Consider the following 22,678-nt stretch of genomic DNA (forward strand, 5'->3'; position numbering starts at 1 on the left):
ACCCCTGGAATTGGGGGGGGGGGGGAAATGGGGTTGGCGACCCCCAGGGTGGGAATGGGACCCCCGGAATTGGGGGGGGGAAATGGGGTTGGAGACCCCCAGGGTGGGGGGAGGGGGGGGGAAATGGGGTTGGAGACCCCCAGGGTGGGAATGGGACCCCCAGATATGGGGGGGGGAAATGGGGTTGAAGGCCCCCGAGATGGAAAAGGGACCCCCAGAATTGGGACCCCCAGGATCGGGATCAGAGACCCCCAGTATGGGGGGAGGGACCCCCTATTTGAGGACAGAGACCCCCAGGATTGGGATCAGAGACCCCCTGGATGGGCTCGGGACCCCCTATTTGGGGGCAGGGACCCCCAGGATTGGGATCAGAGACCCCCCTGGATGGGCTCGGGACCCCCTAATTGGGGACAGGGACCCCCAGATGGGCTCAGGACCCCCAGGATGGGGATCAGAGACCCCCTGGATGGGCTCGGGACCCCCTAATTGAGGACAGGGACCCCCAGGATTGGGGTCGGGACCCCTTATTTGAGGACAGGGACCCCCAGTGAGGGGGCAGGGACCCCCAGGATGGGCTCAGGACCCCCTATTTGGGGACAGGGACCCCCAGGATTGGGATCAGAGACCCCCTGGATGGGCTCGGGACCCCCTATTTGGGGACAGGGACCCCCAGGATTGGGTCAGGACCCCCTATTTGAGGGCAGGGACCCCCAGGATGGGGTCGGGACCCCCAGAATGGGGACAGGGACCCCAGGATGGGCTCAGGACCCCCTATTTGGGGGCAGGGACCCCCAGTGAGGGGACAGGGACCCCCAGATGGGCTCAGGACCCCCAGGATGGGCTCAGGACCCCCAGGATGGGGATCAGAGACCCCCAGGATGGGCTCAGGACCCCCTAATTGAGGACAGGGACCCCCAAGATTGGGATCAAAGACCCCCAGGATGGGCTCAGGACCCCCTAATTGGGGGTAGGGACCCCCAGGATGGGGTCGGGACCCCCTAATTGGGGGCAGGGACCCCCAGGATGAGCTCAGGACCCCCTAATTGGGGGCAGGGACCCCCAGGATGGGCTCAGGACCCCCTAATTGGGGGCAGGGACCCCCAAGATGGGCTCAGGACTCCCTAATTGGGGGCAGGGACCCCCAGGATGGGCTCAGGACCCCCTAATTGGGGGCAGGGACCCCCAGGATGGGGATCAAAGACCCCCAGGATGGGCTCAGGACCCCCTAATTGGGGGCAGGGACCCCCAGGATGGGCTCAGGACCCCCTATTTGGGGGCAGGGACCCCCAAGATGGGCTCAGGACCCCCTAATTGGGGGCAGGGACCCCCAGGATGAGCTCAGGACCCCCTAATTGGGGGCTGGGACCCCCAAGATGGGCTCAGGACCCCCTAATTGGGGGCAGGGACCCCCAAGATGGGCTCAGGACCCCCTGTTTGGGGGCAGGGACCCCCAGGATGAGCTCAGGACCCCCTAATTGGGGGCTGGGACCCCCAGGATGAGCTCAGGACCCCCTGTTTGGGGGCAGGGACCCCCAGGATGGGGTCGGGACCCCCTTTGGGCTCTGCCCCCCCCCCCGCCCAGTGGCGACACACCAGGGACAAAGAGGGAATGGGGGGGCGGGGTGGGGCGGGGGTCCGGGTGTCGTGACCCCGGTGACCCCATGACCCCCCCCCCCGGTGACCACGTGACCCCCCCCCCCCGCAGCCCCCGCCATGTTGTCGCCCAGCGCTTCCGAGCCGGAGGAGCTGCAGGAGCGATGCGGGGACGTCAACAACCGGTGGGAGGACGGCGGGGGGGGGGGGGGCGACGAGGAGTGGGACCACGAGGGAACCTCGGCGCGGAGATTCGAGAGATCCCGGATCAAAGCGCTGGCGGGTAGGGGCTGGGGGGGGCAGTTATGGGGCTGGGGGGTGCAGTTATGGGGCTGGGGGGGGCAGCAGTTATGGGGGGCAGTTATGGGGCTGGGGGGGCAGTTATGGGGGGCAGTTATGGGGGGCAGTTATGGGGCTGGGGGGGGCGGCAGTTATGGCTAGGGGGGGCAGTTATGGGGCTGGGGGGGGCAGTTGTGGGGCTGGGGGGGGCAGTTATGGGGCTGGGGGGGGTAGTTATGGGGCTGGGGGGGTAGTTATGGGGCTGGGGGGGCAGTTATGGGGCTGGGGATGGCAGCAGTTATGGGGCTGGGGGGGGCAGTTATGGGGCTGGGGGGGCAGTTATGGGGCTGGGGGGGGCAGCAGTTATGGGGGGCAGTTATGGGGCTGGGGGGGGTAGTTATGGGGCTGGGGGGCAGTTATGGCTGGGGGGGGTAGTTATGGGGCTGGGGGGGCAGTTGTGGGGCTGGGGGGGGCAGTTATGGGGCTGGGGGGGCAGTTATGGGGCTGGGGGGGTAGTTATGGGGTTGGGGGGGGTAGTTATGGGGCTGGGGGGTAGTTATGGCTGGGGGGGGCAGTTATGGGGCTGGGGGGAGGGGCAGTTATGGGGCTGGGGGGGAGGGGCAGTTATGGGGGGCAGTTATGGCTGGGAGGGAGGCAGTTATGGGGCTGAGGGGGGGGGCAGTTATGGGGCTGGGGGGGGCAGTTATGGGGCGGGGGGGCAGTTATGGCTGGGGGGGCAAGAAGGGGGGGCAGTTATGGGGCTGGGGGGGCAGTTATGGGGGGGCAGTTATGGGGCTGGGGGGGCAGTTATGGGGCAGGAGGAGCGTGGGGGGGGCAGTTATGGGGCTGGGGGCGCAAGGGGGGGCAGTTATGGGGCTGGGGGGGCAAGAATTGGGCTGGAGGGAGCAAGAGGGGGGCAGTTATGGGGCTGGGGGGGCAATTGTGGGGGGCAGTTATGGGGCTGGGGGCGCAAGGGGGGGCAGTTATGGGGCTGGGGGGCCAAGAATGAGGCTGGGGGGGGCAAGAGGGGGGCAATTATGGGGCTGGGGGGGCAATTGTGGGGGGGGCGTTTAGAGGGGTCTGGGGGGGTCCTGGGAGGGGGGGGTGGGATTCGGGGGGGCTGGGGGGGGTCTTCTTTGGGGGGGGGGGGCACGAGATGGAGGAGCATCCATAGGATCTGAGCTGTGCTGTGTGCGCCTATGGGGGGGGGGTTGTGGGGGGGCTTTGGGGTCCTTGGGTGGGGGTTGGGTTCTGGGGGGGGGGTTTAGAGGGGTCTGGGGGGGTCCTGAGGGGGGGGTTGGATTTGGGGGGGGTCTTATTTTGGGGGGGGGGGCAGGAGATGGTGGAGCATCCATAGGATCTGAGCTGTGCTGTGTGCGCCTATGGGGGGGGGGTTGTGGGGGGGCTTTTGGGGGTCTTTGAGGGGAGTTGGGTTCTGGGGGGTTTAGGGTTCTGGGGGGGGGGTTTAGAGGGGTCTGGGGGGGGTCCTGAGGGGGGGGTTGGATTTGGGGGGGGTCTTCTTTTGGGGGGGGGCACGAGATGGAGGAGCATCCATAGGATCTGAGCTGTGCTGTGTGCGCCCTATGGGGGGGGTGTTGTGGGGGGGCTTCTGGGGGTCTTGGGTGGGGGTTGGGTTCTGGGGGGGTCTTAGGGGTTCTGGGGGGGGGTTTAGAGGGGTCTGGGGGGGGTCCTGAGGGGGGGGTTGGATTTGGGGGGGGTCTTCTTTTGGGGGGGGGCACGAGATGGAGGAGCATCCATAGGATCTGAGCTGTGCTGTGTGTGCCTATGGGGGGGGGGGTTGTTGGGGGCTTCTGGGGGTCCTTGGGTGGGTTTGGGTTCTGGGGGGGGGGGTTTAGAGGGGTCTGGGGGGGTCCTTAGGGGGGGGTTGGATTTGGGGGGGGTCTTCTTTTGAGGGGGGGGGGGGCAGGAGATGGAGGAGCATCCATAGGATCGAGATGTGCTGTGTGCGCCCTATGGGGGGGGGGGGTTGTGGGGGGCTTTTGGGGGTCTTGGGTGAGTTTGGGTTCTGGGGGGGGTCTTAGGCGTTCCGGGGGGGGGTCCTGAGGGGGGGGTTGGATTTGGAGGGGGGTCTTCTTTTGGGGGGGGGGCACAAGATGGAGGAGCATCCATAGGATCCGAGCTGTGCTGTGTGCGTCCTGGAGGGGGGGGGGGGGGGGGGGGGCTTTTGCGCTCTCTTTGCGACATGAGGTTGCGCCCCCGCGGGTGGGGGGGTCTTCCAAGATGGGGAGGGGTCTCATTTAATTCCCCCCCCCCCCCCCAAAAAAAGACGAAAGGGAGGCGGTGCAGAAGAAGACCTTCACCAAATGGGTGAACTCCCACCTGGCGCGCAGCACCGCCCGCATGGCCGACCTCTACTGCGACCTGCGCGACGGCCGCCTGCTGCTGCGCCTCCTCGAGCTGCTCTCAGGGGAGACCTTGGTGAGAGACCCCCCCCGGGACCCCCCGTGGGACCCCCGACCTGTCGCCCCCCCGGGAGACCCCCGTCACCCCCCCCATGGCTCCCAATACGATCTCCAATCCAGGACCCCCAACCCATCACCTCCACCAGGACTCCCAGTTCACCATCCCCCCGTGGGACCCCCCATGCGACCCCCAACCCATTGCCCCCCCCCCATAGGACCCCAGACCCCCCCCCATGGGACCCCCGACCCATCGCCCCCCAGGAGACCCCCGTCTCCCCAATTTCACCGCCCCCCCCCAAACCCAACCCCACCTCAGGGACCCCCAGACCCCCCCAGTTTGACACCGCCCCCCACTCTCAGGACCCCCCCCACTTTAGGCCCCCCTCCCCCCCCCCAGCCGAAGCCCACCCCAGGCACCCCCAGACCCCCCCAGCCTCTGCTCACTTTCAGGACCCCCCCCTCACTTTATGCCCCCCCCCAGCCGAAGCCCACCCCAGATACCCCGAGACCCCCCCTCACTTTATGCCCCCCCCCAGCTGAAGCCCACCCAGAGGTCCCGAGACCCCCTCACTTTATGCCCCCCCCCAGCCGAAGCCCACCCCAGATACCCCGAGACCCCCCCCCACTTTACCCCCCTCCCCTCCCCCCCAGCCGAAGCCCACCCCAGGTACCCCCGAGACCCCCCCCACTTTATCCCCCCCCCATTCGAAGCCCACCCCAGATACCCCGAGACCCCCCCAATTTACACCCCCCCCCAGCCCCTGCTCACTCTCAGGACCCCCCCACTTTACACCCTCCCCCCAGCCGATACCCACCCCAGAGGCCCCGAGACCCTCCCCCACTTTACGCCCCCCCCCCTCCAGCCGAAGCCCACCCCAGAGACCCCAAAACCCCCCCCAATTTACGCCCCCCCCAGCCCCTGCCCACTCTCAGGACCCCCCCCACTTTACGCCCCCCCCCTCCAGCCGAAGCCCACCCCAGAGGCCCCGAGACCCCCCTCACTTTACGCCCCCCCCCAGCCGAAGCCCAAGGGCCGGATGCGGATCCACTGCCTGGAGAACGTGGAGAAGGCGCTGCAGTTCTTAAAGGAGCAGCGCGTGCACCTGGAGAACGTGGGATCCCACGACATCGTGGACGGGAACCACCGCCTGACGCTGGGCCTCGTCTGGACCATCATCCTCCGCTTCCAGGTGCCCGTCCCGGGGGTCCCACAGCCCACCCCGGGGGTCTCAGCCCCTCCCCGGGGGTCCCACAGCCCACCCCGGGGGTCTCAGCCCGCCCCGGGGGTCCCACAGCCCACCCCGGGGCTCTCAGCCCCTCCCCGGGGGTCCCACAGCCACCCCGGGGCTCTCAGCCCCTCCCCGGGGGTCCTAGAGTCCATCCTGGGGGTCTCAGCCCCGCCCCGGGGGTCCCACAGCCCAACCCGGGGGTCTCAGCTCCTCCCCGGGGGTCCTAGAGTCCATCCGGGGGGTCTCAGCCCCTCCCGGGGGTCCCACAGCCCACCCTGGGGGTCCTAGAGTCCATCCTGGGGGTCTCAGCCCCTCTCCGGGGGTTCCACAGCCCACCCCGGGGGTCTCAGACTCACCCCTGGGCTCCTAGAGTCCATCCTGGGGGTCTCAACCCCACCCCGGGGGTCCCACAGCCCACCCCGGGGGTCCTAGAGTCCATCCTGGGGGTCTCACCCCACCCCGGGGGTCTCAAAGCCCACCCTGGGGGTCTCACCCCCCCCCCCCCCCCCCCCCGCTGCCCCCCCAGATCCAGGACATCAGCGTGGAGACGGAGGACAACAAAGAGAAGAAATCGGCCAAGGACGCCCTGCTGCTCTGGTGTCAGATGAAAACAGCGGGGTGAGGCCTGGGGGGGTCCTGGGGGGTCCTGGGGGGTTTTGGGGTCTGAAGGGGGGGCCTGGGGGGGTCCTGGGGGGGTTCTTGGGGTCTGAAGGGGGGGCCTGGGGGGTCTTGGGGTCTGAAGGGGGGGCCTGGGGGGGGCCTGGGGGGGTCTTGGGGTCTGAAGGGGGGGCCTGGGGGGGTCCTGGGGGGTCCTGGGGATGAGGGGGGTCCTGGGGGGGGGTCTTGGGGGGGGTTGGGGGGGGTATTGGGGTCTTAAAGGCGTGCCAGGGAGCCTAAGGGAGTCTTGGGGGGGGCCTGAGGGGGTCTTGGGGATGAAGGGGGATCCTGGGGGGGTTTTGGGGTCTGAAGGGGGGTCTTGGGGGGTCTTGGGGTGTGAAGGGGGTTGTGGGGGGGTCTTGGGGTCTGAAGGGGGGTCTCTGGGGGGGTCTTGGGGGGTTTTGGGGTCTTAAAGGAGTGCCAGGGAGCCTAAGGGAGTCTTGGGGGGGCCTGAGAGGGTCTTGGGGGGGTCTTGGGGTCTGTAGGGGGGTTCTGGGGGGGTCTTGGGGATGAAGGGGGGTCCTGGGGGGGGGGGTTTGGGGGGGTTTGGGGGTCTTAAAGGAGTGCCAGGGAGCCTAAGGGAGTCTTGGGGGAGGCCTGAGGGGGTCCTGGGGGGGTCCTGGGGGGTCTTGGGGTCTGAAGGGGGGTCTTGGGGGGGTCTTAGGGTCTGTAGGGGGTTCTGGGGGGGTCTTGGGGATGAAGGGGGCTCCTGGGGGGGGGGTCTTGGGGGGGTTTTGGGGTCTTAAAGGAGTGCCAGGGAGCCTAAGGGAGTCTTGGGGGGGGCCTGAGGGGGTCTTGGGGTCTGAAGGGGGGTTCTGGGGGGGGTCTTGGGGGTTTCTGGGGGTCCCGGGGGTCCTGAGGGGTTCCTGGTGGTCCTGGGGGGTCCTGGGGGGTTTCTGGGGGTCCCGGGGATCCTGGGGGGTTCCTGGTGGTCCTGGGGGGTTCTTGGGGGGTTTCTGGTGGTCCTGGGGGTCCCGGGGGGTTTCTGGGGGTCTCCAGGTGTCCTGGGGGGTTCCTGGTGGTCCTGGGGGGTCCTGGGGGATTTCTGGGGGTTTCCAGGGGTCCTGGGGGATTTCTGGGGGTCTCCAGAGTTCCTGGGAGGTCTTGGGGGTTTCTGGGAGGTTTCTGGGGGTCTCCAGGGTCCCGGGGGGTTCCTGGTGGTCCTGGGGGATTTCTGGGGGTCCTGGGGGATTCCTGAGGGGTCCTGGGGGGTTTCTGAGGGTCTCCAGGGGTCCTGGGGGGTTCCTGGTGGTCCTGAGGGGTCCTTGGGGGTTTCTGGGGGTCCCCAGGGGTCTGGGGGGTTCCTGGGGGGTTCCTGGGGGTCTCCAGAGTTCCTGGAGGTCTTGGGGGGTTTCTGGAGGTTTCTGGGGGTCCCCGGGGGTCCCGGGGGGTTTCTGGTGGTCCTGGGGGGTCCTGGGGGGCTTCTGGGGGTCCTGGGGGGTTTCTGGGGGTCTCCAGGAGTCCTGGGGGGTTCCTAGTGGTCCTGGGGGGTCCTTGGGGGTTTCTGGTGGTCCAGGAGGTCCTGGGGGGTCCTGGGGGGTTTCTGGGGGTCCCAGGGGTCCCGGGGGGTTCCTGGTGGTCCTGGGGGGTCCTGGGGGGCTTCTGGGGGTCCCCGGGGGTCTTGGGAGGTCCTGGGGGGTTTCTGGGGAGTTCCTGGTGGTCCTGGGGGGTCCTGGGGAGTTTCTGGGGGTCTCCAGGGGTCCTGGGGGTTCCTGGTGGTCCTGGGGGGTCCTGGGGGGTTCCTGGGGGTTTCTGGTGGTCCAGGGGGTCCTGGGGGGTTTCTGGGGGTCCCAGGGGTCCCGGGGGGTTCCTAGTGGTCCTGGGGGGTCCTGGGGAGCTTCTGGGGGTCCCGGGGGGTCCTGGGGGGTTTCTGGGGGTCTCCAGGAGTCCGGGGGGTTCCTAGTGGTCCTGGGGGGTCCTGGGGAGCTTCGGGGAGTCCTGGGGGGTCCTGGGGGATTTCTGGGGGTCCCGGGGGGGTTCCTGGTGGTCCTGGGGGGTCCTGGGGGTCCCGGGGGGGGGGGTCCCGGTGGTTCCTTTGCTGAGCCGCGCCCTCAGGTACCCCGAGGTGGAGGTGCAGAACTTCAGCAGCAGCTGGAGGGACGGGTTGGCCTTCAACGCCATCATCCACAAACACCGGTGGGCACAGCGGGGTCCTGGGGGGGGGCAACACTGGGGGGGGGGGACATCGATGGGGGGTGAGGGGGACATCGATGGGGGGGGACATCGATGGGGGGTGAGGGGACATCGATGGGAGGGGACATCGATGGGGGGGGACATCGATGGGGGGTGAGGGGACATCGATGGGAGGGGACATCGATGGGGGGGGACATCGATGGGGGGTGAGGGGACATCGCTGGGAGGGGACATCGATGGGGGGACATCGATGGGGGGGACATCGATGGGGGGTGAGGGGACATCGATGGGGGGGGGATATCGATGGGAGGGGACATCGATGGGGGGGGACATCGATGGGGGGTGAGGGGACATCGATGGGGGGGACATCGATGGGGGGGGACATCGATGGGGGGGGGACATCGATGGGGGGGGGACATCGATGGGGGGGACATCGATGGGGGGTGAGGGGACATCGATGGGGGGGGGACAACACTGGGGGGTGAGGGGACATGGATGGGGGGTGAGGGGACATCGATGGGGGGGGGGACATCAATGGGGGAGGGGATATCGATGGGGGGGGGACATCGATGGGGGGTGAGGGGACATCGATGGAGGGGGACAACACTGGGGGGTGAGGGGACATGGATGGGGGGGGGATATCGATGGGGAGTGAGGGGACATCGATGGGGGGGACATCAATGGGGGGTGAGGGGACATCGATGGGGGGGGGACATCGATGGGGGGTGAGGGGACATGGATGGGGGGGGACATCGTTATGGGGTGAGGGGACATCGATGGGGGGGGAACAACACTGGGGGGGGGGACGACATCGATGGGGGGTGAGGGGACATCAGTGGGGGGGGACGACATCGATGGGGGACGACATCGATGGGGGGTGAGGGGACATCGATGGGGAGTGGAAGGACATCGCTGAGGGGGGGGGACATCGCTGGGGGGTGAAGGGACATCGCTGGGGGGGGAAATCGATGGGGGTGAGGGGACATCAATGGGGGGGGGGACAACACTGGGGGGGGGACATCGATGGGGGGTGAGGGGACATCGCTGTGGGGTGAGGGGACATCGCTGGGGGGGACATCGTTATGGGGTACGGTGAGGTCCCTGTGGGGTGGGGGGATGTCACCATGGGGTGTGAGGACGTCCCTATGGGGCACAATGAGGTCCCTATGGGGCACGGTGGTGTCCCTATGGGGCAGTGGTGTCCCTGTGGGGCACCATGAGGTCCCTATGGGGCACAATGAGGTCCCTATGGGGCACAGTGAGGTCCCTATGGGGCACAGTGGTGTCCCTATGGGGCAGTGAGGTCCCTATGGGGCACAGTGGTGTCCCTATGGGGCACAGTGGAGTCCCTATGGGGCACAGCGGCGTCCCTATGGGGCACAATGAGGTCCTATGGGGCACAGCGGTGTCCCTATGGGGCACAGTGAGGTCCCTATGGGGCACAATGAGGTCCCTATGGGGCACAGCGGTGTCCCTATGGGGCACAGTGAGGTCCCTATGGGGCACAATGAGGTCCCTATGTGGCACAGCGGTGTCCCTATGGGGCAGTGGTGTCCCTATGGGGCACAGCGGCGTCCCTATGGGGCAGTGGTGTCCCTATGGGGCACAGCGGCGTCCCTATGGGGCAGTGGTGTCCCTATGGGGCACAATGAGGTCCCTATGGGGCACAGCGGTGTCCCTATGGGGCAGTGAGGTCCCTATGGGGCACAGTGGTGTCCCTATGGGGCACAGTGGAGTCCCTATGGGGCACAGCGGCGTCCCTATGGAGCACAATGAGGTCCCTATGGGGCACAGCGGTGTCCCTATGGGGCACAATGAGGTCCCTATGGGGCACAGCGGTGTCCCTATGGGGCAGTGGTGTCCCTATGGGGCACAGCGGCGTCCCTATGGGGCAGTGAGGTCCCTATGGGGCACAATGAGGTCCTATGGGGCACAGCGGCGTCCCTATGGGGCGCGGTGCTGAGTGTGGGGCACAGTGGTGTCCCTATGGGGCACAGCGGCGTCCCTATGGGGCAGTGGTGTCCCTATGGGGCACAGCGGCGTCCCTATGGGGCAGTGGTGTCCCTATGGGGCACAGTGGCGTCCCTATGGGGCGCGGTGCTGAGTGTGGGGCGCTGCAGGCCGGACCTGGTGGACATGGAGGCCCTGCGGCGCTGCAACGCGCATTACAACCTGCAGAGCGCCTTCAACGTGGCCGAGAGGGAGCTGGGGCTGACCAGGCTGCTGGACCCCGAGGGTGAGGGGGCCTGGGGGGGGGGGGGTGGGGGCGGGGGGGTCGGGGGGGGGTCCGACGGGGTCCTCGGGGGGGGAAACGGAGGGGTCTGGGGGTTTCCCGGGGGTCCCGAGGGGGGGATTTGGGGGGGGTCGACGGGGTCTCGGGGGGGGAACGGGGTCTGGTTTGGGGTCGAGGGGGGATTTGGGGGGGATTTGGGGGGTCTGGGGCTTCTGGGAAGTTCCTGGGGGATTCTGGGAGTCTTGAGGGGGTCCTGGGGAGGGTCTGGGGGTCCTGAGGGGGGTCCTGGGGGAGGTTCTGTGGCATCCAGGGGTTTGGAGGGGGGCGTGGGGGCTTTTTGGGGGGTCCTGGGGGCTTTTTGGGGGTCCTGGGGGGTTCTGGGGGTCCAGGAGGTCCTGGGGTGTCTTGGAGGGTCCTGGGGGGGATTTTGGGGGGTCTGGGGGGTCCCGAGGGGGTTCAGGGGTCCTGGGGGGTCCTGAGGGGGTCCAGGAGGTCCTGGGGTGTCTTGGAGGGTCCTGGGGGGTCCTGGGGGGGATTTGGGGGGTCCCGAGGGAGTTCAGGGTCCTGGGGGTCCTGGGGGAGATTTGGGGGGCTTTGGGGGGGAGCTCTAGGGGGTCCAGAGGGGTTCAGTGGTCCGGTGGAATCCTGGGGTGTTTTGGAGGGTCCAGGGGGGATTTTGGGGGGTCTGGGGGTCCCGAGGGCGTTCTGGGGTCCTGGGGGGTCCTGGGGGAGATTTTGGGGGTTCTGGGGGGGCTCCAGGGGGTCCCGAGGGGTTCAGGGGTCCTGTGGGGTCCAGGGGTGTCTTGGGGGGTCCTGGAGGGGATTTTGGGGGTTCTGAGGGGGTCCAGGGGGTCCCGAGGGGGTTCAGGGGTCCGGTGGGATCCTGGGGTTTCTTTTAGGGTCCTGGGGGGCCCTGGGGGGATTTGGGGGGTCCCAAGGGAGTCCAGGGGTCCTGGGGGAGATTTTGGGGGTTCTGGGGGGGGGTCCAGGGGGTCCTGAGGGGGTTCAGGGGTCCGGTGGGATCCTGGGGTGTCTTGGAGGGTCCAGGGGGGTCCTGGGGGGATTTTGGGGGGTCCAGGGGGTCCTGATGAGTCCTGAGGTGTCTTGGGGGGTCCTGGGGGGGATTTGGGGGGTCCAGGGGGTCCCGAGGGAGTCCAGGGGTCCTGGGGGGGGTTTGGGGGTTCTGGGGGGGTCCAGGGGGTCCCGGGGGGGGAGGGGGTCCCGAGGTGTCTTGGGGGGTCCTGGGGGAGATTTTGGGGGTTCTGGGGGGGTCCAGGGGGTCCTGAGGTGTCTTGGGGGTCCTGGGGGAGATTTTGGTGGTTCTGGGGGGGTCCAGGGGGTCCCGAGGGAGTCCAGGGGTCCGGGGGGGGGATTTGGGGAGTTCTGGGGGGGGTCCAGGGGGTCCCGGGGGGGGGGTTGGGGTGGTTGCAGCGCAGTGACGCGGCGGCGCAGATGTGAACGTGGAGATGGACGGACAGACGGAAGAATGGATGGACGGACGGAAGGATGGATGGACGGAACGGACGGACAGAGGGAGGGACAGAGGGACAGAGGGACGTTGGGGGGGTGGGGGTGGAGGGGAGGGGGGCGGAGGAAGGACGGAGGGGTGGGTGGAAGTGGAGGGTGGTGAATGGAGGGTGGATGGACGGACGGAAGGATGGATGGACGGACGGGACGGACGAGGGAGGGCAAGGAATGAGGGCGTTGGGGGTGGGGGGTGAGGGAAGGGGGCGGAGGAAGGATGGGACGGATGAACGGAGGGAGGGAGGACAGAGGACAGGAGGAAGAGGACAGAGGGAGGGGGGGGTGGGGGTGGGGGGGTGGAGGGAGGGGGGCGGAGGAAGGAGGAGGGGTGGGTGGGGAAGTGGAGGGGTGGGTGAATGGAGGGATGGATGGACGGAGAGGATGGATGACGGAACGGACGGACAGATGGACAGAAGGGTGGGTGGGTGGAAGAGATGGACAGACGGACGGATGGAGGGATGGAAGAATGAATGGCCGGATGGATAGAAAGAAAAGTGGACAGATGGACAAATGGGGGGATGGATGGACAGAAGGATGAATGGAATGTCTGAAAGGTGGGGGGGTGGGCGGAAGAGTGGATGGACAGACGGATGGACGGATGGAGGAATGAGATAGAAAGGGAGATGGATGGTGGGACAGATGGACAAATGGGAGGATGGGATGGACAAACGGATGAATGGAAGGACAGAAAGGTGGATGGGTGGAAGAATGGAGGGACAGACGGATGAATGGGCGAATGGACGGACGGATGGATGGATGGATGGAAAGACAGACAGATGGATGGAAGAATGATTGGCTGGGTGGATAGAAAGACAGGCAGATGGACAGACGGACAGATGGGGGGATGGATGGACAGAAGGCTGAACGGAAAGTCTGAAAGACGGGTGGGTGGAAGAACGGATGGACAGACAGATGGACGAATGGGCAGATGGATGGATGGACAGAAGGACGGATGGACAGAAGGACGGATGGGTGAACGGGTGGACAGACAAACGGATGGATGGAAGAATGAATGGCTGGATGGATAGAAAGACAGGCAGATGGACAGACGGACAGATGGGGGGGATAGATGGACAGAAGGCTGAACGGAAAGTCTGAAAGACGGGTGGGTGGAAGAACGGACGGACAGACGGATGGACGAATGGGCGGATGGATGGATGGACAGAAGGACGGATGGGTGAACGGGTGGACAGACAAACGGATGGATGGAAGAATGAATGGCTGGATGGATAGAAAGACAGGCGGACAGACGGACAGATGGGGGGATGGATGGACAGAAGGCTGAACGGAAAGTCTGAAAGGTGGGTGGGTGGAAGAACGGATGGACAGACGGATGGATGAATGGGCGGATGTGGATGGATGGACAGAAGGACGGATGGACAGAAGGACGGATGGGTGAACGGGTGGACACACAAACGGATGGATGGAAGAATGAATGGCTGGATGGATAGAAAGGCAGGCAGATGGACAGACGGACAGATGGGGGGGATGGATGGACAGAAGGCTGAATGGAAAGTCTGAAAGACGGTGGGTGGAAGAACGGACTGGACAGACGGAGCTCGGCGTCTGGGCGATGGATGGATGGATGGTATGGGACAGAAGGACGCTGTGGACAGAGGATGGATGTGCCTGTGAACGGGTGGACACACAAACGGTATGGATGGAAGAATGAATGGCTGGATGGATAGAAAGACAGGCGGATGGACAGACGGACAGATGGGGGGATGGATGGACAGAAGGCTGAACGGCAAGTCTGAAAGACGGGTGGGTGGAAGAACGGACGGACAGACGGACGGCTGGAAAGACGGACGGAGGGCCGCATCGCGGCGCTGTCCGTGGTGCTGACGTCGAGCTGGGCGTTACGCTGGTGCGGTGCTGGCCGCGGTGCTGAAGCGATGCTGACTGTGGTGCTGATCCGGTGCTGGTCGTGGTGCCGATTGGGGGCGCTGACCGTGGTGCTGACGTGGAGTCGGCCGTAGTGCCGAAGCCGTACTGACCGTGGTGCTGGTGCGGAGCTCTCCGTGGTGCTGGTGCTGCGGAGCTCTCCGTGGTGCTGGTGCTGCTGCGGAGCTCTCCGTGGTGCTGGTGCGGAGCTCTCCGTGGTGCTGGTGCGGAGCTCTCCGTGGTGCTGGTGCGGAGCTCTCCGTGGTGCTGGTGCTGTGCGGAGCTCTCCGTGGTGCTGTGCTGGTGCGGAGCTCTCCGTGGTGCTGGTGCGGGCTCTCGTGTGCTGGTGCTGGCGGGCCTCCTGTGTGTGCGTGGGAGCTCTCCGTGGTGCTGGTGCGGAGCTCTCTGGTGCTGGTGGTGCGGACTCCGTGTGCGCCGGTGCCCCTGATGCATTGTAGGTGCTGGAGGCGGCGCTGCTGGCGGAGCGTTTGGTGCAGCGCTACGAGGAGATGGCGGCGGAGCTGCTGGGCTGGATCGACCGCACCATCACGGCCCTCAACGATCGCCAGTGGGGATCTATGGGGCTGAGCGGGGTGCAGAGCCAGCTGCAGGCCTTCAACACCTACCGCACCGTGGAGAAACCCCCCAAGTGAGCGCTATGGGGCGCTGGGGGGTTGTATGGGGTGCTGTGGGGTGGCGTGGGGTGGTGGTGGCACAGCATGGCCGTATTGGGGCCACCGCAGTGCCGCATGGTGCCGTATTGGTGCCACACAGCGCCATATTGGCGTTACGTGTTGCTGTACGGTGCCATACTGTGCCATACTGTGCCATACTGTGCCATATGGTGCCATCCGGTGCCGTGTTGGCGTCGTGCGACGCCACATGGGTTCAATCCGGTGCCATCCGGTGCCATTTGTCCCCAGGTTCACTGAGAAGGGTCACCTGGAGGTGCTGCTGTTCACCATTCGGAGCCGGATGCGCTCCAACAACCAGAAGGTGTTCGTACCGCGCGACGGAACGCTGCTGGCCGACATCAACCGGGTGCGTCTGCCCCATAGGAACCCAGAGCCACCCCCAGGGACCCATAGAGACCCACGGAGATCCCACAGAGATTTCCACAGACCCATAGAGACCCACGGGGACCCTATAGAGACCCACAGATTCCCCATAGGGATTGATAGGGACCCAACGGAGATCCACAGACCATAGAGACCCACGGGGACCCTATAGGGACCCCCAGATTCCCCATAGGGATTGATAGGGACCCACAGGAACCCGTAGAGATGCCACAGAGACCCATAGAGACCCACGGGGACCCTATAGAGACCCACAGATTCCCATAGGGATTGATAGGGACCCACAGAACCCGTGAGATGCCACAGAGACCCGTAGAGACGCACAGGAACGCACACAGACCCCATAGGGATTCCCACAGGGACCCATAGAAACTTGTGGAGGCCTACAGAGACCCACGGAGACCCATAGAGACGCACAGGAACGCACGCAGACCCATAGGGATCCACAGGGACCCATAGAAACTTGTGGAGACCTACAGAGACCCACGGTGACCCATAGAGACCCAGCATCCCCACAGAGAGAGCGCCTAGAGGCTCAACGTCCCCATATCCCCGTAACCCCATCGCCCCACAACCCCACATCCGCATCACCCCATAACCACCCCACAACCCCATATGTGTGTGCGTGTCCCCATTACCCCATAACCACCCATCACCCCACGACCGCCCCACAACCCCACAGCCACCCCACATCTGCGTATTTGAGTGGGTTCTTCTGTAACCCCGTAACCATCCATCACCCCATAACCACCCCACATCCCCATACCCGTGTCCCCATAACTCTCCCATAACCACACCCATAATCCGCCATCACCAAACCACCCCACAACTCCATATCCGTGTGTGTTCTCATCACCCCATAACCATCCTACAACCCCATAACCATCCTATCACCCCATAACCACCCCACAATTCCATATTTGTGTGGTCCCCCATCACCCCATAACCACCCCCCAACCCCATAATCACTCCATCACCCCATAATCGTTCTACAACCCCATAACTGTCCTATCACCCCATAACCACTCCTCAACCCCATAACCACGCCATCACCCCATAATCATTCTACAACCCCATAACCTTCTATCACCCATAACCACACCCAAACATTCCATATGTTCCCCCCCATAACCACCCCACAACCCCATAACCACTCCATCACCCCATAACCAGCGCACAGCCCCATATTTCTATGTCTCTCCATCATCCCATAACCACTCCTCACCCCATAACCACCCCACAATCCCATACCTGTGTGCCCCCATCACCCCATAACCACCCCTCACCCCATAACCACCCCTCACCCCATAACCACCCCACAACCCCGTACCTGTGGGCGTCCCCCATCGCCCCATAACACCCCAAACCCCCCACCCCATATCCGCGTCCCCCCCCCCCAGGCCTGGGAGCGCCTGGAGAAAGCTGAGCACGGCCGCGAGGTGGCGCTGCGAGCAGAGCTGATCCGGCAGGAGAAGCTGGAGAGGCTGGCGGCCAGATTTGAGAGGAAGGCGGCCATGAGGGAGAGCTGGCTGAGGGACAAACGCGCTCGATCCGTGGGGCAGGGGGGGTGTGGGCACGGCTGTGGGGCAGGGCTGTGGGGCACGGGGTGTGGGGCCCTGAGGGTGTGGGGCAGGGCTGTGGGGCAGGGGTGGGGGCACAGGCTGTGGGGCATGTGGGGCACGGGTGTGGGGCAGGGCTGTGGGGCAGGGTGTGGGCGGGTGTGGGGCACGTGTGGGCAGGGTGTGGGGCAGGGCTGTGGGGCAGGGTGTGGGGCAGGGCTGTGGGGCAGGGCTGTGGGGCAGGGACTGTGGGGCATGGGGTGTGGGGCATGGGTGTGGGGCAGGGTTGGCATGGTGTGGGCAGGGGTGTGGGCAGGGCTGTGGGGCATGGTGTGTTGGGGCAGGGCGTGTGGGCAGGGGGCATGGGGTGTGGGGCAGGGCTGTGGGAGCATGGGGGTGTGGGGCAGGGGCATGTGGGGCACGGCTGTGGGGCATGGGTGTGTGGGGCAGGCTGTGGGGCATGGGGTGTGGGGCAGGGCTGTGGGGCATGGGGTGTGGGGCAGGGCTGTGGGGCACGGCTGTGGGGCACGGCTGTGGGGCACGGCTGTGGGGCAGGGGTGTGGGGCACGGCTGTGGGGCACGGGTGTGGGGCACGGCTGTGGGGCACGGCTGTGGGGCACGGCTGTGGGGCACGGCTGTGGGGCAGGGTTGTGGGGCAGGGCTGTGGGGCATGGGGTGTGGGGCAGGGCTGTGGGGCTAGGGTGTGGGGCAGGCTGTGGGGCACGGTTATCGGGCCAGCGGTTGTGGGGCAGCTATGAGGCAGAACTGTGGGGCAGGCTGTGACGCAGAACTATGGGGTGGAGCTATGGGGGGGACCTAGGGGGACCCAGGACCGCCCATGCCCCCATCCCAGGACCCCCAGCCCCCACCCGGTGCCCCGGGTCCCCATCCCAGGACCCCCATGCCCCCGCCCCCCTGGTGCCATCCTGGTCCCTCCTATGGGGACCCAGGACCCCAGCCCCCACCCGGTCCCCCAGCCCCATCCCAGGACCCCAGCCCCACCGGGTGCCATCTGGTCCCTCTTGGGGACCCAGGACCCCCAGCCCCACCGGCCCCCATGCCCCCGGCCCCCCTACCAGGCCACCCCACCCAGGCCCCAGCAGCGTCTCCCACCCGGGGCCAGACCTGGCCCTCTATGGGACCAGGACCCCAGCTCTCCACACCTGGCCCCCAGCCCCCACCTGGGTGCCATCCTGGTCCCTCCTATCGGGGCCCAGGACCCCAGCCCCCACCCGGTGCCCCAGCCCCCATCCCAGGACCCCCAGCCCCCACCCGGGTGCCATCCTGGTCCCTTCTGTGGGGACCCAGGACCCCCAGCTCCCCACCCTGGTGCCCCCAGCCCCCACTCCGGTGCCTCCTGGTCTCTCTACAGGGACCCAGGATCCCTGGTGCCCTCCTGTGGGCACCAGGACCCCCAGGCCCCACCCAGGACCCCCAGCCCCCACCCGGGTGCCATCTGGTCCCTCCTAGGGGACCCAGGACCCCCCAGCCCCCACCCGGGTGCCATCCTGGTCCCTCCTATGGGGACCCAGGACCCCCAGCCCCCACCCCGGTGCCATCCTGGTCCCTCCTATGGGGACCCAGGACCCCCCAGCCCCCACCTCGGGTGCCATCCTGGTCCCTTCTGTGGGGATCCAGGACCCCCAGCTCCCCACCGTGGTGCCCCCAGCCCCCCCCCGGTGCCATCCTGGTCCCTTTTGTGGGGACCCAGGACCCCCAGCCCCCACCCAGTGCCATCCTGGTCCCTTCTATGGGGACCCAGGACCCTGCAGCCCCCCCCCGGGTGCCATCCTGGTCCCTTCTATGGGGACCCAGGACCCCCAGCCCCCCCCCGGGTGCCATCCTGGTCCCTTCTATGGGGACCCAGGACCCCCCAGCCCCCAGCCGGGTGCCATCCTGGTCCCTTCTATGGGGACCCAGGACCCTGGTGCCCCCAGCCGGGTGCCATCCTGGTCCCCCCCGCCCCCCCAGGACCACTTTGGGTCGGACGTGGCGGCGGTGGAGGCGGCGGTTCGGAAGCACGAGGCCATGGAGACGGACGTGGCGGCCTACGGCGGGCGCGTGGAGGCGCTGAGCGCCGTGGCGGCGGAGCTGGAAGCCGAGCGGTACCACGACGTGAGGAAGGTGATGGAGAGGAGGAAGAACGTGGGGAGGCTGTGGGACGTCCTGAGGAAGTCGGTGGAGGAGAGGAGGCAGAGGCTGCTGCTGCACGTGGAGCTGCAGGGAGTCCTGAGGGATCTGCAGCATCTGGCCGGGTGGATGGAGGAGATGGAGGTGGGTGGGGGGTGGGGGGTGGGGGGGTGGGGGTGGGGGGTGGGGGGGATGGAGGTGGGTGGGGGGTGAGGGGGTGGGGGGGGATGGAGGAGATGGAGGTGGGTGGGAGGATGGGGGGCAAGGGGGGATGGAGGAGATGGAGGTGGGTGGGGGGTGAGGGGGTGGGGGGGGATGGGGTGGGTGGGGGGTGAGGGGGGATGGGGGAGATGGAGGTGGGTGGGGGGTGGGGGGGGGGGGATGGGGGAGTGGCGGTGGGTGGGGAGGATGGGGGGTGAGGGGGTGAGGGGGGATGGAGGTGGGTGAGGGGTGAGGGGGTGGGGGGGGATGGGGGGGATGGAGGTGGGTGGGGGGTAGGGGGGTGGGGGGTGAGGGGGTGAGGGGGGAGGGGAGGTGGGGGGTGGAGGGGGGGTGGGGGGGGGGATGGAGGTGGGTGGGGGGTGAGGGGTGGAGGAGATGGAGGTGGGATGGGGGGTGAGGGGGTGGGGGGTGAGGGGGTGAGGGGGGATGGGGGGAGATGGGGGTGGGTGGGGGGGGGTGGAGGGTGAGGGGGGATGGAGGTGGGTGGGAGGATGGGGGGTGGGGGGGGATGGAGGTGGGGGGGGATGGAGGAGATGGAGGTGGGTGGGGGTGAGGGGTGGGGGGTGAGGGGGTGAGAGGGGATGGGGGAGATGGAGGTGGGTGGGGGGTGGGGGGTGGAGGAGGTGGAGGTTGGTGGGGGGGATGGGGGGGTGAGGGATGGAGGAGATGGAGGTGGGTGGGGGGTGAGGGGGTGAGGGGGGATGGGGGTGGGTGGGAGGATGGGGGGTGGGGGGGGATGGGGGAGATGGAGGTGGGTGGGGGGGGATGGAGGAGATGGCGGTGGGTGGGGGGTGAGGGGTGAGAGGGGTGGGGGAGATGGAGGTGGGTGGGGGGTGAGGGGGTGGGGGGTGAGGGGGTGAGGGGGGATGGAGGTGGGTGGGAGGTATGGGGGGTGGGGGGGGGATGGGGGAGATGGAGGTGGGTGGGGGGTGGGGGGTGAGGGGGGATGGAGGGATGGGGGATGGGGAGATGGAGGTGGGTGGGGGGCCGGGGGATGGGGGGGGTGGAGAAGATAGAGGTGGGTGGGGGGCGTAGGGGAGATGGGGGGGATGGGGGGGACGGGGGGGATGGAGGTGGGGCAGCAGGGGAGTAGGGGTCATGGTGGGGGTTGGGGGGGATGGGGGGAGAGATGGGGGGGGTGGGAGGTGGATGTGAGGGGGGGCTTTCAGTGCTGGTTCCGGTGTTGGTTTGGGCTGTTTGTGGTTCCGGTGTTGACTCCCACTGTTGGTTCTTGGTGTCGGTTGGGGCCGTTTGTCTGTTTGTCTGTCTGTCTGTGGTCCCGGTGTTGGTTCCCAATGCTGGTTGGGGCCGTTTGTGGTTCCGGTGTTGGTTCTGGTGTTGGTTCCCAATGTTGGTGGTTCCCACTGCTGGTTGGGGCCGTTTGTTTTGTGGTTCTGGTGTCGGTTCTGGTGTCGGTTGGGGCTGTTTGTGGTTCTGGTGCCGGTTGGGGCCGTTTGTTTGTGGTTCTGGTGCCGGTTGGGGCTGTTTGTGGTTCTGGTGCCGGTTGGGGCCGTTGTTTGTGGTTCTCGGTGCCGGTTGGGGCTGTTTGTGGTTCTGGTGCCGGTTGGGCCGTTTGTTTGTGGTTCTGATGTTGGTTCTGGTGCCGGTTGGGGCCATTTGTGGTTCTGGTGTCGGTTCCGGTGCCGGTTGGGGTCGTTTGTTTGTGGTTGTGGTGCCGGTTCCGGCATCGGTTCCCGGTGCCGGTTGGGGCCGTTTGTTTGTCTGTCCGTCCGTCTGTCTGCCTGCGGTCCCGGCGTCGGTTCCCGGTGCCGTTTGGGGCCGTTTGTCCGTCTGTCCGTCCGCTGACCGGCGCCGTCGGTTCGCTCAGATCCGGCTGCGATCTCCGGATCTGGGGAAGCACCTTCACGGCGTGGAGGATCTGCTGCAGCTGCACGCCTTGGTGGAGGCCGACATCGCGGCGCAGGCGGAGCGCGTGCGGGCGGGGAGCAGCGCGGCGCAGCGCTTCGCCGGGCCCACCGAAGGTGAGCGGGGGGCTGCGGGGGGGGGGGGGGGCTTCTGTTTTGTTTTCCTTGCAGGACCTCGCCGACCCCCATTCTGGGACCTTGGAGGACTTTGCTGACCACCCCCCCCCCCCACCCCACACTGTGGTCTTCAAGGACTTTTCCAACCCAACCCGACCAAACCCAACCAACTCAACCAAATTCAACCCAACTCAACCCAACTCAACCCAACCCAAATCAACCAAATTCAACCCAACTCAACCCAACCCAACCCAACTCAACCAAATTCAACCCAACTCAACCCAACCCAACCCAACTCAACCAAATTCAACCCAACTCAACCCAACTCAACTCAACCCAACTCATCCCAACCCAACCAAATTCAACCCAACTCAACCCAACCCAACCTGACACAACCCAGCTCAACCCAACCCAACCCAACTCAACCCAACCCAACCCAACTCAACCCAACTCAACCCAACCCAACTCAACCCAACCAAATTCAACCCAACCCAACCCAACCCAACTCAACCCAACCCAACCGAATTCAACCCAACTCAACCCAACCCAATTCAACCCAATCCAACTCAGTTCAACTTAACCCAACCAAATTCAACCCAACTCAACCCAACTCAACCCAACTCAACCCAACCCAACCAAATTCAACCCAACTCAACCCAACGCAACCCAACCCAACTCAGTTCAACTCAACCCAAATTCAACTCAACCCAAACCAACTCAACCCAACTCAACCCAACCCAACTCAACCCAACTCAACCCAACCCAATTCAACCCAACCCAACTCAGTTCAACTCATCCCAACCAAATTCAACCCAACCCAACTGAACCCAACACAACCCAACTCAACCTGGCCCAGTTCAACTCAACCAAGTCAACCCAACCCAACTCAAACCAACTAAACAACCCAACCCAACCCAATTCAACCCAACTCAACCCAACCCAACTCAAATCAACTCAATCCAGCCCAACCCAACTCATCCCAACCCAACACAATCCGGCCCAATTTAACCCAATCCAACTCAACCCAACTCAATTCCACCCAACTCAACTCCACCCAACCCAACCCAACCCATTCTATGACCTCTGACGACCCTCCCAACCCGCCCCCCCGCCCACCCTTCCGTCCCCCAACCTCCCTCCCACCCCAACGCCATTTCTGTCCCCCAGGCTACCAACCCTGCGACCCAGAATTGGTCCGTGAGCGCGTGGCCACGCTGGAGCGGCGCTACCGGCAGCTGACGGAGCTGGCGGCCCAACGGCGCGCCAGGCTGGAGGAATCGCGGCGCTTCTGGAAGTTCTTCTGGGACGTGGGAGAGGAGGAGGCGTGGATGCGGGAGCAGGAGAGGCTCCTGAGCTCCGAGGACGTCGGCCGAGACCCGACCAGCTCGTTACGCCTGCTGAGCCAACACGCCGCCTTCCGGCACGAGCTGAGCGGCCGCGCCGGGCCGTTCCGGCAGGCGATGGACGAAGGCCGGGCTTTGGTGGCCGAAGGGCATTCGGGAGCCCCGCGGGTGGCCGAAAGGCTGCGGGAGCTGGAGCGGCGCTGGCGGGCGCTGGGGGAGCTGGCGGAACGACGCGAGAGGCGCCTGCGGGACGCGGCCGCGCTCTTCCAGTTCCAAGCGGAGGCGGCGGACGTGGAGGGCTGGTTGGAGGACGCGCTGCGCCTGGCCGGCAGCCCCGAGTTGGGCCACGACGAGTTCTCGACCCGCAGCCTGGCGCGGCAGCACCGCGAGGTGCAGGAGGAGGTGCGAGGG

The 22,678-nt window shown here is 66.4% G+C and overlaps 2 protein-coding genes across 2 annotated transcripts; both read left to right on the plus strand.

Moving 5' to 3' along the window:
* The first annotated feature begins 1,676 nt into the window (after positions 1-1,676).
* On the plus strand, positions 1,677-4,835 carry LOC146541861 (spectrin beta chain, non-erythrocytic 2-like). Its single transcript, XM_085215484.1, has 4 exons — positions 1,677-1,876; positions 4,160-4,311; positions 4,693-4,708; positions 4,777-4,835. The coding sequence occupies exons 1-4, from the start codon at positions 1,714-1,716 to the stop codon at positions 4,833-4,835; spliced, it is 390 nt and encodes a 129-aa protein (XP_085071610.1). The 5' UTR covers positions 1,677-1,713.
* A 484-nt stretch (positions 4,836-5,319) lies between these two features.
* LOC104917001 (spectrin beta chain, non-erythrocytic 2-like) lies at positions 5,320-22,675 on the plus strand (the record flags this gene model as incomplete). The annotated part of the gene is made up of 13 exons (XM_085215486.1): positions 5,320-5,485; positions 6,051-6,142; positions 8,237-8,317; positions 10,435-10,550; positions 12,000-12,104; positions 12,204-12,235; positions 14,414-14,604; positions 14,879-14,996; positions 16,432-16,573; positions 17,350-17,366; positions 18,562-18,864; positions 20,771-20,924; positions 22,092-22,675. Coding segments are annotated over exons 1-13 (2,088 nt in total), but the record flags the coding sequence as incomplete, so codon positions are not given.
* Positions 22,676-22,678: the final 3 nt, after the last annotated feature.

This window comes from Meleagris gallopavo, unplaced genomic scaffold (assembly GCF_905368555.1).
Source record: "Meleagris gallopavo unplaced genomic scaffold, MGAL_WU_HG_1.1 scaffold_53, whole genome shotgun sequence".
NCBI classification, from domain to species: Eukaryota; Metazoa; Chordata; class Aves; order Galliformes; family Phasianidae; genus Meleagris; species Meleagris gallopavo.

Coding starts and splice junctions, on each gene's coding strand:
- LOC146541861 (XM_085215484.1), top strand. CDS start 1,714: ATGTTGTCGCCCAGCGCTTCCGAGCCGGAGGAGCTGCAGGAGCGATGC. Junction 1,877..4,159: donor CCGGATCAAAGCGCTGGCGG/GTAGGGGCTGGG, acceptor CCCCAAAAAAAG/ACGAAAGGGAGGCGGTGCAG.